The sequence below is a fragment of the Engraulis encrasicolus genome, unplaced genomic scaffold (genome assembly GCF_034702125.1).
Source record: "Engraulis encrasicolus isolate BLACKSEA-1 unplaced genomic scaffold, IST_EnEncr_1.0 scaffold_367_np1212, whole genome shotgun sequence".
NCBI lineage: Eukaryota > Metazoa > Chordata > Actinopteri > Clupeiformes > Engraulidae > Engraulis > Engraulis encrasicolus.
In genome coordinates this window covers 1-17,799 of record NW_026945662.1, presented here as the reverse complement: position 1 = coordinate 17,799, position 17,799 = coordinate 1, and the positions used below count along the sequence as shown (strand labels likewise).

Below are 17,799 nucleotides of genomic sequence, written 5' to 3'. Positions count from 1 at the left end.
TCAGCATGATAAACTGCTGGAGGTCTTCTGTCGCATTGACCAGAAGTGTATTTGCCTGCTGTGTGTCATGGATGAACACAGTGGGCATAAAACAGTTTCAGTTGCAGCAGAGAGAACTGAGAAACAGGTAAGAATTGAGTAATTACTGGTTCGTCTTGCTCTTTGACACAGCAACTACACCGCAGGCAAAGGTTATAATGATTTTTTTAAAATTTACTGTAAATCACCCATTGCAGAAGTAGGTTAGCCTGGCCTTTCCAATAGGCTTCTACTACTACGGGAAAATAGTCAGAAAAGGGAGGAAAGAGCAGAAGCACTCTGATATTTGAGAAACAGATTTTTAAAGCCTTTAATATGACATGGCAAATCTGTTTAAAAACGCATGGACCTACGCATTGTGACCATATTGGCCTTCATCAGGGCATCCCATATGGCCACAATGTGTGGCCCATGTGTTTTTAAACAGATTTGCCATGTTATTTTATGTTATTTTTTTTCAAATATTTTTATCTCAGATATCAGAGCGTGTATGCTCTTTCCTCCCTTTTTTGGACGACTAAATTTGGTCCAGATGAGCACCTGAGTAGCATTGTTTGCAGTGCATAGGGGTCATTTCACGTGAAATCAGACACTTTGGGACCCGACCGACCCGGATTTCGATCATACTTGGTGTGCCTTTTCAGTAGCAAGGTAGCACCCCAGAACTGCATTGGTTTGAATCTGACACTAATATTAAGGGAGAAACAGACTAGGAAAGGTTCACATGTGAGGGTAGGACACTATACATTCAGCCTTGAATATATCAGTCAGTGTTAGTCACAAAAAGATGCCTGTGGTGTTGTTTGAAAGCTCTTTTCTGGCTCTACATATTACACAATCACCTTGGAATACAACTACTCTCAGAATATGAATTATGATAAATTGAAAAATTAAAAATTGAATATCTAAAAAACTTATATTTTAGAATGGCCAGTTCCTTGTCCAAACGTAGCCGGCAATGTCATGAGCAGCACCTAAAATGCTGGTGTTCGGTTTGTTATTCATTTCAGAGAGAATTTGACTCACAAATATGGCGTCATACAGACCACTTACTAATAATATGGTAATACCATAGTAGCATCACATGACAAAACAAAAACAAAACAAAAATGGTCAGTGTCCATGGTCCCAGGTTTCAGAAACTAAGGCAGTTGTCCATTTATACACACCAAATGATGATATGTGAATGTTTGAACATTCCTTCTCTGTGTACCTGTGCCATCTTCCCTTTACCGTACTTTAAAGAGATAATCAATGGCTACACTCTCATTTTGTACTCTACCAGTGCATTTGAAGCAACAGCTGTGTCTTTTGTAGATAATGTATAAGTACGTCCCGTTGCAGTTACAGGTTCCACTACCAGAAGCACATCCTGATGATCCATGACAAGTCTATCTGGTCTGAAGGGAAAAGTGAAGGATGGAGATGGCTCATGAGGATGCAGGAAGTTCAGTTTCACCTCTCCAGTGCTCGGCATACATTCCTCAGCACATGCTAGCCACCAGTTGCCATCATATACAGCTACAACATACCCTTTGATGCTTGAAAATGTAACACATTCCTTTACTGAGCTCACTCTTTCAACTCTGCCTTCTCTGAATGCTCAAAATGGCCTAACTTCCACTGTGTCCATTGACAATGGGCAGAAGCTGTGTAGTTTTTGAGTACCTGGAATAGTTCTTGCAGATTCAAACCTTTTCAACAGGTTCTCAGCTTCATGATGGTACATCTCTGTTGTGGCAAACTGGCAAGTACAATCAGCACTCCTGGAGTTTGAGCTGTTTGTCCTCCTCCTGTTCTTTCATACACAAGGGAGAGGTAACCAACCTCAATGTAATCCCCAGCAGTAGAATTGGAGTGTATGTGGATCACAAAGCTGGAATTCTGTCATTTTACAGTATCCATGGTGAAGCAATGACTCTCCTACACAAAATACAGACCACATTTACTCAGCCCCTCTACCCAGGCTTTTGGTTAGCTATTGGATCAAAATTGAATCTGTCTTAATTAACATAGGCTATTTTTGTGTTAGTTGTACTTGAAGTACATTTCCATACGCTAATGTCACCAAGCTTCTTCACTTTAAATCTTTTTATCACAAGTCCCCCCCCTCCCCCTTCATGGCAAACTACCCTGATGTCAAGACAGACCAACATGTGACTCTGTGTGTCAGAATCAGGCTTATTGTCTGTGAGGCAGCTGTGGCCTCATGGTTAGGGAAGGGTCTTAAGACCATGAGGGTTGCATATTCGAATCCCACCCTTATCTCTCCCTACATTTTCACCTGTGGCTGAAGTGCGCTTGAGCAAGACACCTAATCCCACATTGCTCTAGACAATAATGAATACCCGGTATCTATATTAGCTGTAAGTTGCTTTGGATAAAAGTGTCAGCTCAGTGTAATATGATGTAATGAATATCGCTTCCTCAATTTCTTTGGTGACATGGGCTGGGATGAGGAAGGAAACATTTTATTCTGTGGATACCTGTACGCCTATAATGTTATTTTATCACTGTATCTATTATTCTTTGGAAATGACCCTGTAAACTCTTGTCAGATGAACATGGCATGGCATTCCACTGGAACATTCATCTGACATCTGCATGTGACAATAAAATATTCTTTTATCCGTATTATCCTTGCATTCTTGTATACTTGCATTCTCAGATGTCTTTACCACAGTCAGGGCACAGGATGTCGTCTCGCTCCGTCAAGAAGCCGCGGCCCACCAGGGACACAGAGCACTTCTGGCAGTTGAAGCAGTCATTGTGCCACTGCCGCTCCTCAATTCCTATCCAATAGAGTTCTTCAGCGTTGACGTCAACTTGTATGCGGCGTTTGGACTTCCGGTTCTATGGCGATTTTTTTACATTGCAACACGCCATAGAGATTCAGGTTTGGCAAAAATATAAGTTGCACGCCAACAACGAACATTAGCGTGTCCCCGCATCCCTTTCTCATTAGTGGAACGGATCGTATCATCATGTTGGTGTATTCACATGTTAAATCATGACGATTATAATTCAATATTGCTAACCCCTTTCTGATCATTAAAACTTCCGAACTACATGCTTTCCTTTGGTTGCCATGGGTACAACCCTCCGCACGTACATGACGTTAGATACAGGCGCCGCTTCTGTAGTCGCCAAAAGTTTCCGGGTTTAGCATATGGACGCAACATCGTATTTATGTCGAAGTTTGACACAAAATGATCAACCATGTCATACCTACAGCCTATTTTTAACACCCTCGACAGTTTGCGGGGGTTCGCTAAGCGCGTGCTTGCACTCGGAGCTTATTTGAAACTGGCCCCTATTCATTCTCATAGGAATGAATGGGATTTGGCCATTTTTTGTTCTTTTTGGGTCCAACCTTGGCTCCAACTTGGCTTCAACAATGAAATAGAATTTTGGCCTCCATTCTATTTACTCTCAATGGTAGCGACACATAGGAGGCGAAGCAAGGCAAAGCGAAGAGAGGCGAAATCCAACCGTCATCAGGTCGTCGCGGCGAATCAAATGGAATGGAACAGTTATGTTGTTGATTTGATTGGGCCGTGGCAGGCGAATTCGCTCCTCATTTGCATAACATTAAACTTTCTTTAATAATTTCGCTTCGCTTCGCTCCTGTTCGGTTGCTTCCGCTTGCCTTCGCCTCTCTCATAGGAGGATGACGGTAGGGACACATAGGAGGCGAAGCAAGGCGAAGCGAAGAGAGGCGAAATTCAACCGTCATCAGGTCGTCGCGGCGAATCAAATGGAATGGAACAGTTATGTTGTTGATTTGATTGGGCCGTGGCAGGCGAATTCGCTCCTCATTTGCATAACATTAAACTTTCTTTAATAATTTCGCTTCGCTTCGCTCCTGTTCGCTTGCTGTCGCTTGCCATCGCTTGCCTTCGCCTCACCATCGCTTGCCTTCGCCTCTCTCATAGGAATGAATGGCAAAGTTCGCAAATTCGCGTGTATGTGTCCCTACCGTTACGGTCCCTACCGTTACTGGCAAAGTTCGCAAATTCGCGTGTATGTGTCCCTACCGTTACTCCTATCCACCAAGACCTACAAAAGCAAATGCAAAGTCTCATCATTACCATTTATGACTTACAATTGTTGTGAATGAACATTTTAGTTGGACTGCAAAGAAAAAAACTTTATCAGACGAAACTGGGCTGGGCTGATATTTGGCTTTTGGCTGCCGGACTATTATACAGGTCAGTGACTGCATATAATTCTTTTACTTTTATTTTGAATTACGCAGAGACATGGTCAGTCATCGGCTACTGCACCAGACCGCCCAACGTCGTTTCTGAATTAACTGCAAAGCAGATAATGCTACATCTTTGCAGCATTACACACGTTCGATACATTCCAACATTTAAGAATACCGTCCTGCCGCTATGCCTGCCTGGCCCTTGGAACCACAGATGCGCACGGACGCACGAGCCATGCATTCCGGAAGTGCTGGTCAGATGACAAGTCATGTGATCTGATGCTGACAAAGTCAGCAACAACTCTGGCAAAATATCAGAGAGGTCTCTTTTTCTGTTTGTGGAGAGGGATAACAGCAAAAATTGTGAACACTTTGCTGCCAACATGCAGAATGTTATCAATTCCGTGAAAGGCACGGCGTTGGGAGTGGCCGAGTTCCTGACACCCGTTCTAAAGGTAAATCAATAACCGAGCTAGCAAGCTAGCTAAGTTGTATCGCTGCCACAAGAATTGCGTTTTTATGAGTCACGGTTGAAATTACCTTCACGCTTAGGTATTGTAATAGCACGGTATCTGAAAATCTGGAGTATAGATCGCCTTCTCTTATATGCATGCCAGGAGGGACTATAGAGGTACGACGTACAAGTAGTAGTTCTACCCCCGAGATCTCACCGTCTGTTATGTCAGTGTGACATGTTTGTAAGCTATTCAACTGTGATAGAGCCTAATAAATGATACTGTTGCACGGCTATTTCCGAAAAAATAGCAGTTATGCATTTACCGTCCGAAGTGAAAACATCTGGAACCATATTCAATACATCAAATTGACAGACAGCAGTGCTGCTTTGGGTGGTCTGTGGGTAGCCTACACGTTTAAACCGAGTGTGTCCAATATGTTTCCCTCATGATATCCTTCTTTGCTTGCAGGAATCAAAATTTAAAGAAACGGGTGTAATAACTCCAGAGGAGGTGAGATTTAAACACTGCCCTGTCTGTCTGTGACCATGAAGGGAATTGATACAGGTCAACTCTCGCACTTACTTAACCTGCTTCTGTTTTGCAGTTTATTGCTGCTGGTGATCATTTAGTTCATCACTGCCCGACATGGAAATGGTAAGATGAAAATCTGCGAGTTTGCATGGTCGTCTTTTGATTCTTAAAGCAGTTATGAGTGATCTGTCCATTGGGTTTGCTCTGGTGGTCTGGTGTATGGCCCTTTTTTCTCTCCACTTCTGGCCTTCAGCCAGCTTGCAATGCATTCCCTGATTAACAATCAGTAGGCCTACGCTGTGGTACATATGGAGTAAGCAGATTGCAAAACTGGTTAGAAACCGTCTTGCATATCCAGTGTTTCCAGCACAACATTTGTTAGTCAAGGTAGGTCAGCTGGTATTGCACGTCTCACTGTCATCATTGGAAAGGCTGTGGTTCCAGTTTTATATGGAATGTGACATGAAAAATCCCCATAATAGCTTAGTTTGTTGAAATACATCTTTAGAAGTTATACTTTATACATCTTTATTTTTTCGGGGGGTGGGCTTATCAAGGTGGGAGGTGTTTTCTTCTTCGTCTTCTTTTTTGTCAAGTGACCGCCCTTACTTACAAGTGCTGAGGGAAACCCTGATATCCATCACCTAGAACTAGGGTGTCTGAACAGTATTGGTTGGAGAATGTGTTGTCATCTTCCGTTCTCATATTTTTACCTCTATGTCACAAGTCATTCTCTACAAATGTAGGCCTAAACCATGAAATTCCACACCAATGAAATATAATCTGTTGAAGTATGTTGCACGTCCTTATAACTCGCTTCCTCTCTTCGTTAAGGGCATCGGGAGAGGAGGCTAAAGTGAAGCCATACTTACCAAAGGACAAACAGTTCTTACTAACCCGCAATGGTAAGACAAGTCAGCCCATTTTAAATATCAATTAAATGTTATTATAGTGTTAAACAGAAGGTGCTAGTTGGAAGAAGTCATCCAGTTGCTAACAGTTAAACTGTGTATAATAACTGAATAAGAATCTCCAGTCTTATTAGTGAACATTCCTTTCTTGAAGTCATGTTTTGCTCGTGTACACTGAGATGGTTGTCATGAATAGTTTAGGAATTGATGGTGGTGGTTCATATTTATGAAAAAGATAACATTTGTGAATGGCCAGCATAAATTCTGTGGAAATGAACTACTAAAAATGACTTCATTAAACAATTCATGTTGTGCTCATGTTCACTGTGTTGCTGTGGGAACTGGCAGTGCCCTGCTATAAGCGGTGTAAACAGATGGAGTACTCTGACGAGCTGGAGGCCATTATCGAGGAGGACGACGGGGATGGAGGATGGGTCGACACTTACCACAACACGGGCAAGTTTAATTTTGGTTGTTGTTGTCATGTGTGTTTATTTCACACCTTTTCGGGCTGAAATCCATTTGTGCAATATGTGGAACTTGTGCAATAATTTGCATATTTTTTATTATGCTATTTTGCAGGTGTGGGCGGAATAACAGACGCTGTCCAGGATATCTCCCTCGATAATAAAGTAAATTCTCTCAAACTCTGTTTAGATACGTTCTACATCTGTGGCGATTGTGAGTTTTTACTGTTGCATGCTGTTTGTCTCCTTTGTGTTCAGGACAGCGTGAACATGAATGTGAAGGTGGGCGCTCGTGGAAACGATGGTGGGGATGATGACGAGGATGAGGATGACGAAGGAGAGGCTGCAGACATGGAAGGTATGCAATGGATAATGTTCCCATCTGGTGGGTACTACTCAATTGTTACACAGTAGTTGGGCTCATTGCGAGCAGAGAGCGCTGTGGCGCAGCGGCGCAGCGTGCTAAGCCCCCAACATTTGGGCTTGAATGCCCATGGGGACCCCGGTTCGAGTCCGGCCGGGGTCATTTCCCGGCCCTCCCCCGTCTCTCTCTCCCAATCATTTTCTGTCTGTTCTCCACTGTCCTGTAATAATAGGCAGGAAGGCCCCAAAAAATACTTTCAAATAAATAATAATTTGGGGCTTTTTAGTCTTTATTTAAATACTGTAGTATGTGTATGGTGAAGATGAACGGGAAACTGATGGGAGAGAGATGGGCAGGGTTGGGAAATGACCCAGGCTGGACTCGAACCGGAGTCCCGGTTTTAGCGCAACATTACATTCATTAATGGAATTTGTTTTGGATTACACCTAAATGGCAACGTCTTGCACTGCGTCTTAAGACACTGCATAAAAGTATATGAGAAAAGCTTGATTCACATGAGATTCCTAAATTTAAACGATGACTGAAATGAAAACTCAAAATCCCTTCATCAATAAAAAAAAATGACCACCCCTCTCTTAACTGATTGCATAATCCCATACTATATGACTGACGTCTAAAACAGATAACAATAATGTTCTTTTTTTCAGAATATGAGGAGAGTGGACTTTTGGAGAACGATGAGGTAAGAGATGGTATTTGTCTTTGTCATAACACAACATCTGCCAGTTTGGACAATGGCATTTGTTTTCGCAAGACTGACTACACTTAAATAGAATACAACATGTTACAAACGAAGTGAAATGAAATGGCATCTGGGATTAGATCTTATGAATGGCTTTGTATATGTTTTCTTTGCTCCTCCAAACAGGCCACCCTTGACACGACGAAAATGGTGGATACTACCAAGTCAAAAATGGAGGCAGGCAGCGAAGACGCCATTTTGCAAACTCGCACTTATGATCTCTACATCACATACGACAAATATTACCAGACGCCGCGATTGTGGCTGTTTGGATATGACGAGGTACTCAATCACAGGTCTAAAATCAGGACAAAATGAATATAAAATGGATTTTTAAATTACTATTATTATTATTACTATTATTATTATTATTATTTTCAGCTTCCATGAACACAGTTTAACCATTCTAAATGAATAATCTCATGCCTTGCCCCTCAGGACAGACAACCCCTTACGGTGGAGCACATGTACGAGGACATAAGCCAGGACCACGTCAAGAAAACTGTCACCATTGAAAACCACCCGCACCTCCCCCCTCCCGCCATGTGCTCCGTGCACCCGTGCAGGTAAACTGGCATGCTGGTGTGCTGCCCATGGGCCTTTTTCTGACACCTTCGAACACTGTCACTGGATGCAACATAAACGTGCTTCAAACGCATTGAAATATGCATGGACATAGTATACAGTGCATATGCATCCACTGTTTGTTGCTTGAAATTTCTAGTCACATAGTACTGTATATACCTGGCTGCTTCGCTTCAAAGCAGAATTTATCTGACATCACAGTGAAAAAGTCAAATTGAGTGTTTTTAGGAGTAGAAAAGCGCTATACTGATGTAGTCCCATCAGGCATTTATGGGAATACTGGGCCATTTAATTTCAAAGAGTGGTGGTGGTGGCGGCATTATATACAGTGCCCTCCATAATTATTGGCACCCCTGGTTGAGATGTGTTAAAAGCCTTAAAATAAATTCAGTGTTTATTGCAGAAGAATACTGTCACACTGAAAAATTTAGGAAAATGTAGCCTTCAACTCAAATGAATTGTAGGAAAATAAAAAAAATCCCTGACTAAAAAATAATTCTTTTTCATTAAATCACCTGTTCCACAATTATTGGCACCCTTAACAATTCCCAGGAAATAAATATAATTGAAGCATTTCTGTCATTTCTACAGTAGTTTACAAAGTTTACCAGAGTATGTAGGAACATTTAATTAGTAATTCATCACTTCCTGTTTCCCTGGGGTATAAATATGACGTGACACCGAGGCCATTTCTCTTATCCACTCTTAAACATGGGAAAGACAAAGGAACACAGCATACAAGTAAGGCAGGTGTGCGTCAACCTTCACAGGTCAGGCAGAGGCTACAAGAAGATTGCCACTCAACTGCAGCTGCCCATATCCACTGTGAGAGGAATAATTACGAAGTTCAAAACAACTGGAACAGTGGTAAACAAGCCTGGACGAGGACCCAAGTTTATTTTGCCACCACGCACAGTGAGGAGGATGGTAAGAGAAATCAAAAGATCTCCAAAGCTCACTGTTACAGAATTACAACAAATGGTAGCATCCTGGGGTCACAAAGTGTCCAAATCAACCATCAGGCGCTGTCTACACGCCAACAAGCTGTTTGGGAGGCATGCACGGAGAAAACCTTTCCTCACCCACAATCATAAACGCAAACGTCTGGAGTTCGCCAAGCGGTATTGGGGCTTCAACTGGGACCGTGTGCTTTGGTCAGATGAGACCAAGATTGAGCTTTTTGGCAACAAACACTCTAAGTGGGTCTGGCGTGCCACGAAAGATGCGCATGCTGAAAAGCACCTCATACCCACTGTGAAGTATGGGGGTGGGTCAGTGATGCTGTGGGGCTGTTTCGCTTCCAAAGGCCCTGGGAACCTTGTTAGGGTGCATGGCATCATGAATGCTTTGAAATACCAGGACATTTTAAATCAAAATCTGTTGCCCTCTGCCCGAAAGCTGAAGATGGGTCGTCACTGGGTCTTTCAGCAGGACAATGACCCTAAACATATGGCCAAATCTACACAGAAATGGTTCACCAGACACAAAATCAAGCTCCTCCCATGGCCATCTCAGTCCCCAGACCTCAACCCCATTGAGAACCTGTGGGGTGAGCTGAAGAGGAGAGTACAGAGGAGAGGACCCAGGTCTCTGGATGATTTAGAGAGATTCTGCAAAGAGGAATGGCTGAAGATCCCTCTTTCTGTCTTTTCCCATCTTGTGAAACATTATAAGAGAAGATTATGTGCTGTTTTGTTGGCAAAAGGGGGTTGTACAAAATATTAACAACAGGGGTGCTAATAATTGTGATACACATTATTTGATGTCAAATAATTATTTCTTTATGTGGGATTTTTTCCCCACTGAACAAATGCACTTGTATTGAAGGTTGGATTTTTCTCTTTTTTTCCATTAAGGTCCCATATTATTTAGAAAAAAATAATAATAATTGGAAGCTAAAAAACACATCTTAACCAGGGGTGCCAATAATAATGGAGGGCACTGTATCATTCATATTCAGATTTTTAATTGTCGTATTGTTGATGTCCTGTGTTTGTGTTTCCTAGACATGCTGAAGTGATGAAGAAAATCATCGAAACAGTCGCAGAAGGAGGAGGAGAGCTGGGAGTTCACATGTATCCTTTAGTTCCTTGGGTTGGCTTGTTGTTGCATCTTGCCTACCATTTGTCACCCTCTAATGAATTCGCTGTGATGGGGAAACTTGGATTCTGATGTTGCAATCCAGTACCACAAATTCCAAACTGATGCACTTGCTGGTGCGCTATGAGAAGTGGTTTTGGGCCAGGTTAATCTTTTTCTGAAATTGTAAGGCATCTCCTCTTAGGCAGCCTACATCCCACATGACGAAAAAGACTTGCAAATGTCTAGAGCTGGTACTGTATTGGAACTTTTAAATCCAAGTTGCACATTGATGTTAATTTAACATTGTCTACAAAATAGTCACACTTTGTCTAAGATGGTAAGTTTTCTGTAAGTTTCGTAGCCTGATGCTTCAGCCAGTGTCATTTCACTTCTTGGAGAGCAACTGGAGTGAAAAAATGTAACTCATGATATGCACTAGGTGGCGCCATCATCAGCCTGTTTTATGTTTGTCTTCTACAAACCCCAACTCCGATGAAGTTGGGACGTTTGGTAAACAGTGAATAAAATCAAAATGCTATCATTCTCAAAACATTCAATCTATTCATTAGATGGAGAATAGTGAAAAGACAACATATTAAGTGTTAAAACCGAGAAAAAATATTGTTTTGGGGGACATATGTACTCATTTCTAATTTGATAAATCCAACACGTCTCAAAAGAGTTGGGACGGGTACAATAAATGGCAGCAAATGTCGAGAAAGACTAAAAACAAAACAAAAGACAACACTTAACAGTTAAATACATTAACCGATTGATGAATTTATATAAAAAACAGTGTTAATTCCTATCTTGGACATGATTTCACCAGCTTAAATGGTGGGTGTATTCCTTGTCATGTTTTGCAATGTTTTCCTTTGTGTAGTGCTTACAGTGTGACAGTTATTGACCAAAAGCCCACCATTTTATCACCTGCTGGTCCTTATGATGGAGCCAAACTGTTAAAACATAGTAGAGAATGCAATTTGACCTTACTATGTGGCAGTAATCGAAGATCTCTCTTCAAAATATAATGCATGAGTGGCTTTTCATGCTGTTTAAAACCCATTTATACCATTCAGCACTGTATTTAACTCTACAGATGAGTGAGAACATCTTAACCAATGCACTACTGCACCCGCATGCCATCATGGAGGCTGACTTTTGAAGCTAGCACTAACACAAGTTGGATGGTCCATTTTCACTGTAGCACAGGATGTGCAATGCTCTATTATTGTCAAAAAGAATGGACTTCTACAACTTCTGCTGACTTCTGTAAGCAAAGGACAGTTTCCCATGTCTTCTGGGTCTATTTCAAGTGAGCTCAGGTGCTTAGGAGAATGTTACACCCCTGTATCATTTGCACGCATTAAGCATTCTTAATATGGTCAATTTTCAATAGCTCTAATTCCTGGAGTGCTAGAGTGAGACTACAGCCAATATATATTTCATGATGTCATGAACCTATACAATGATTTTAGTAACAAAAATATGTCTTATATACACTCAGTCGTGGTAAATCAAAGGGAATTCAAAAATGTATGTAATAACTATGGTAATTATTCCCTTTGCATCTTTAATTCTGAGTGACTCAGCCTCTCTGTGATGATCTTATACCTTGACACCTATATTGTCCGTCAGTACAATTCATTTTGAAATGTTCTTCTTTGTTGTTTTATCTTATTTGGATGTTTACTAAATTTCACTGATCCCCGTCCCAACTTATTTGAAACGTGTTGGATTTATCAAATTAGAAATGAGTACATATGTCCCCCAAAACAATATTTTTTCTCGGTTTTAACACTTAATATGTTGTCTTTTCACTATTCTCCATCTAATGAATAGATTGAATGTTTTGAAAATGATAGCATTTTGATTTTATTCACTGTTTACCAAACGTCCCAACTTCACCGGAGTTGAGGTTTGTACAAATCTAGAATGATTTCTCAACCATTTTTTTCACTCACGGCACCACGGTTTAAATGAATGAAAAATCCCAAGGCACCCCAAACGTTTTCTCTTTGTTTAACGTAGATTGTCATTAGAATGCACATTTTATCTGAAGACCAACAAATGCAAAACGTATGTAGCATATACGTACGTACAGTAGAATGAGTGCACGACCACACAAACACACACACACACACACACACATCCACTACAGACTTAGAATAATGATGTGGCCTCAATTTACCTAACTGTGTGATAAAGCAAGAAGAAACATTTCACCATGTTTTAACATATTTACATATTTAAAGTTCATGTCAGCCTTCTGCAGCACCCCTGAGGAATTCTCTCTGCAACCCTAGTTGAGAAACCCTGATCTAACCACTGAGAAATGTGCAAAAAATGCGTTCCAGTTAAAAAAACATGTTTTGTTTCTTCCTTAATTCCAAATCTCACATCAGGTATCTGCTGATCTTCCTGAAGTTTGTCCAAGCCGTCATTCCCACCATAGAGTACGACTACACGAGGCACTTCACCATGTAAAACCTGTAACCGCTGTACTTCCTCCTCTACTTCATCAATGATGTGGGTGTGGTCTTTGTGGCAGGCTCTAACCAATGGCGAGAGACTGAACTGGTGGGGGGTCTCGAAGAGAGTGGTTAAATGATAAACCTGATAATGTTAACCTGAAGAACGTGGTAAGCCTGCTGAAAGATAGCCTGCAGGTTTCATTCAGTTAAGAAAGTGAGGATGCCAGGCTCTTCTATTAGCATAGCTCTATCCTGGTTTACCAAACCACATTCTTGGAATATCCCTCTAGAATGGATCAGTCTGGGGTGGGTGATGGGTTATGTGAGCCTTTTTGCATGTGTGATATGGATCTGTGTTCATTGATGACGTTGCTGCTCCTGTACTAAAAAAAACAAGCAAAACACCTGTACCAACAGCTAATGCACTATGTGGTGGTCCATCTTGCAGTGTACTCGTCTGTAATAATGTACATGTGTATGCTGTGGGTTTGCAAATGCCTTGCTCTGCTCTTTTAAACAAAACAACTTGCGCTCTGGTCATGTATCTGTCAAAACACCATTCTCTGATTTGTTCTCTTTTTTTTTTTTTTTTACAAAAAATAAAGAAAAATAAATAAATAAAATAAAATAAGTGAAATAAATATTGGACTACAAAAAACTATATGCATTGTATGGAAATTGTGATCTATTATTTATCGGACATTCATTACCACAATATTACCAACAGATGCCAAAACTATAACCTCTACTCACACCAAAACGGTAACGGCGTCTGTTATGACCTAAATCGTGTTGAGTACTTATTATTTTGGTAACAAAAGTGTGTGCTGTATACAGTTTCATTCTTACCCCCAGGCTACTTTCATCTGCTGCATCATCCTATTTGTCTTGTCAAGTAAAACTAATCTATTGTTTTTCAGTGTCCCATAGTACCATATTGAAAACAATTGTTTATAAATAAATAAAAAAATCTATATATACATGCAAGTAGATTTGTTTGGGGTTTTACTTCATTCAAATTCACTCTCACACCTTTATTCGGTTCGCTTACTAGAGATTCTCTACTCAATATGGCCACTCAAAAGTTATTTTATTTTGTCAATGGGTTGTTGACTGTTGGGACATTTCACGTTTGGACATTCCCCCTTCACCATTGCGGGTTTGTAAAATAGGAGTCCCAAACCGCTCCATTGTTTATCTGTGTTGCCATGCCATGTCCAGTACATAATCTGCCATATGGTTTTAGGCAATCGAAAGAATGACTATGTAAGGTTTAACCAAGACCTAATTGAAATGACGTGTGTTCACATACTGTAATCCTAATGATATGAGGGAATTCAAGTTATATTAGCCATTAGTGGGGACATTTCCTACCGCCCTCCAGTAGAATGGGGTATTGGTGCACATTGAGATGGACAAAAAAAAAAGAACAAGGCAAGAGAATGTTCTTGATGTCTGACATCAACCCATCTCCCACACAGAAATGTAAAGTAGGCCTATATGGAGTCTTTAATCAAAAGTAGGCATACCTTACATTATTATTATTATTATTATTATTATTATTATTATCATTGGTGTTGTTTGTATTAGCAATATTATTATTGTTATTATTATTATTATTATTATTATTATTGTTGTTGCTGTTGTTGTCATAAATAGTAGATATAAGTTGTTGTTATTATTATTATTATATGTTTCCGCATATTTTCTCATCACACACCCACATCTTCCACTCTCATGATTGGTTGCTTGTGTCTCTTTTTTTGGTCGTCATATTCTCGCGACAGGGAACTCGTGAGACTGAGGAAGAGATCAATAAACGAAACACCAGCATGAAGACATGACCATAGCCGACTTTTCCCAATGTAGTCTGAGTTTGTTTTGCGTTGTATATGTGTAAAGTGTTGCCGTTTTAAAAATGCCAGAGTCATGGCTGTTCCCAACAGTCTTATTATGTTTGTACGGCTTTTTCTCGAACTGCCGACCTTTGGAACCTTTCCTGACGGCTTTTCTCCTGGGACCAGATAAGAACCTCACCGAAACGCAGGTTTTTCTGCAACCCTTTTTCCCCCTCTTCATTGTACATAATTATTGTTTTGCGTTACTGTATGCATTCTAATGTTGTATTGAAACGTGGGATACATAGGCAATGCTGCTGTCAACTTATGGGTCAGCACGGCAGAGGTGATGCAAGGTGCATCATACCGTTGCGACAGGCAGACACGAACACGTAATGTAAAGTTAAAGCTTGGTATACATGTTTAACCTGTCAAAATATATAATCGCTGTATCTCAATGTGTGATAATTACATTGACCACTAATTATTGTCACACAACACTGATGCCTTTGAATTTCAACTACCACTGTTGTAGTCCAAGGTCATCATGAGAATGATGTCAGATAGCGCAAGTATTACGCCACGTGGGGTTAATGATGAAGAATTGAAAGAACATCTTTCAAGGGGAACCTTGTTATTTTGAGAAAACCATACCTCTGGAAAGTCTTTCATTTGGAAATGTTTTTGACATGGTAGAAGATTATGTTGCTGTTTTTTGGCAATCTCTTTTGGAACTGTTAATCTTGAAATAATGATGGAAACACCTAATACCCGGATTATCTCCCTTTCATTGCAGGTTATAAATGAAATCTACCCATTTTGGACCTACTCTTATCTGGTACTACTTATCCCAGCCTTCCTGGCAACCGACTACCTTCGCTACAAGCCCCTGCTCATTCTTCAGGCTGGAAGCTTTATTGTAACCTACGCCATGATTGTGAAGGTACAGAGTGTAACGGCCATGCAGTTGCTGGAGTTCTTCTTTGGGCTTGCCACAGCGACAGACATTGCTTACTACTCCTACATCTACAGTGTGGTGGACCAGGCCCATTACCAGAAGGTGACCGGGTTCTGCCGGAGCATAACACTTCTGGGCTCCTCCATCGGTTCTCTGCTGGGACAGGTGCTGGTGTCTGCTGCCCAGGTCCCTTTGCAGTATTTGGGCATCATCACACTGTCATTTGCCTGCATTGCCTTCTTGACTCCCTGGTTCCTGCCTATGCCAGCAAAAAGTCTTTTCTTCCACCACAAGGACCTCCACAAGCAGGAGAATGGAAGCTCGGCGTCCCCCACAGAGTCTGAAGGGGACAGCCTGGAATGCAAGGTGCCGCTGAATTCCGAGGATCACGGGGTGAGTGCTTTAGCTGCCATTCCTTTGGTTTTCCCAGGCTTCTCCTATATCTTAGACCTCTCTTCCACCCCCACACACCATCATTTCATCCCAGTAATCTCCCATAATGCAGAAGGTCAAGTTCTTGATTTAAAATGTTTTCTATATCATATCAGCTGGTCCGAATTGGAATGATGGATCAATTCAAGACCGTTAAATTCTTTCCATTCAGCTCCCATTCAAAGAAGGAAACAATGAGTTGGGAAATGAATAACGTGTTTGGCAAGGTTTTTTCCTCCTTCTTCCTGTTATGTCTCAAGATGATGCAAGGTTGGTTAGCCCCAGTTGTCTTGTTTGAAATGTGTGGCTTGTTGTATGGGGTAGCTTAAAACAGTAAGTTACATCCTGGGTTTTGAGGTAGAGAGATAACAGCCCTCTGTAGACATAGCAGTATGCCTTCCAGTATTTGTACTTATCGCGATGGGTCCTTTATTGCAGGATTTCAAAAAAAAAAAATCATGATGCCAAAATGATCTAGGCCTGTTCTTTGACACAATAACCAAGCATTTCATCATTCTTTGTAGTTGTGATGGGAAGTGCTCTCGTAAAAACATCAGTTGTCACATAATGGCAGCCTGTGTGTTGTTATCAGAGATGGCTAATAAAGTTGCTATCCATCTTATAATCCACTGTTACAAAAGTGGCACCATTACTATTTTAGTAGTAGTTGCTACAAGTAGTACTAAATCATTAAGAGGGGCTATTGCCAGTCTAACTGGAAATCCTGTGAGAACACGATTGTTGAAATGGGTGGTGTAATAAGGTGTCTGCTGTATGTTCTTTGTCATGATCGCACAGGGCCGTGATGAGAAGCGCCGCAGCGGTCTGGCGGAGGTGCTGCGTCTGCTGTGGGTGGACTTCCTGCAGAGCTACTCCAGCAGCACGCTCCTCTCCTGGTCGCTCTGGTGGGCCCTCTCCACCTGCGGCTACTTCCAGGTCGTCAACTACGTGCAGCCGCTCTGGGAGAAGATCCTGCCCTCCAAAGAGTTCCAAATTTACAACGGCTACGTGGAGACCATTTCCACCTTATTGGGTAAGTCAAATATAAGGATGGTAACATTTTAATTTGGGGCCCTGCCGCGGCCAAACGGTAGGGCGCTCGTCCACCGCACGGCTGACCCGGGTTCAATTCCCAGCCCGGGTCCTTTGCCGGCCCTCTCCCGTCGCTCTCTCCCCACTCACTTCCTGTAACCACCTTCGCTCTCCTATCGTAAATTAAGTTAAAAAAAAGACCAAAAATAAATTGGTTTTGTTACACAGCACCTTTCATATAGATCACACAAGGTCACTAGAAAAAAACTAAAACAACTAACTAACTGAACTAAAATAGACAAGTAAGACTGTCCATATATATTTAGCTATTTTAAAGCAGATTTGTGGCGTCAGTGTGGGTAACCTCCATGTGCTGGAAGAGCGATGAAGGTGGAAAAACTGTCTCTGCCCCAATGCCACAAGCCACAACATGGCCTCCAACATGGTCTGCATCACAATCACTGACGACAGCAGATGGTGATGCCATCAATCTTAGAAATGGCTTTGGTTAACTTTTTTATTTCATATCTTGGCCAAATAGTTGTCGTCCTGACCTGGCCTGCATCATAAAAAAGTGATGTTTTGATTCTTCTTTTGTTTTTTTAAATCTTAGTTAAAGATTAACAACCTTTCCAGACCTATCAAACGTGCAAAT

General features: G+C 41.3%; 2 protein-coding genes across 2 annotated transcripts; both read left to right on the top strand.

The window, feature by feature from the left end:
* Window positions 1-4,508: 4,508 nt before the first annotated feature.
* On the top strand, window positions 4,509-13,871 carry LOC134443754 (ubiquitin-like-conjugating enzyme ATG3). The gene is made up of 12 exons (XM_063193363.1): window positions 4,509-4,704; window positions 5,176-5,217; window positions 5,312-5,361; window positions 6,073-6,143; window positions 6,498-6,605; window positions 6,732-6,781; window positions 6,875-6,974; window positions 7,649-7,683; window positions 7,870-8,025; window positions 8,182-8,309; window positions 10,335-10,403; window positions 12,816-13,871. Exons 1-12 carry the CDS (start codon window positions 4,633-4,635, stop codon window positions 12,895-12,897), a joined length of 963 nt encoding a protein of 320 aa, XP_063049433.1. The 5' UTR covers window positions 4,509-4,632; the 3' UTR covers window positions 12,898-13,871.
* A 790-nt stretch (window positions 13,872-14,661) lies between these two features.
* On the top strand, window positions 14,662-17,229 carry LOC134443753 (thiamine transporter 1-like). The gene is made up of 3 exons (XM_063193362.1): window positions 14,662-14,931; window positions 15,519-16,073; window positions 16,911-17,229. The coding sequence occupies exons 1-3, from the start codon at window positions 14,803-14,805 to the stop codon at window positions 17,175-17,177; spliced, it is 951 nt and encodes a 316-aa protein (XP_063049432.1). The 5' UTR covers window positions 14,662-14,802; the 3' UTR covers window positions 17,178-17,229.
* Window positions 17,230-17,799: the final 570 nt, after the last annotated feature.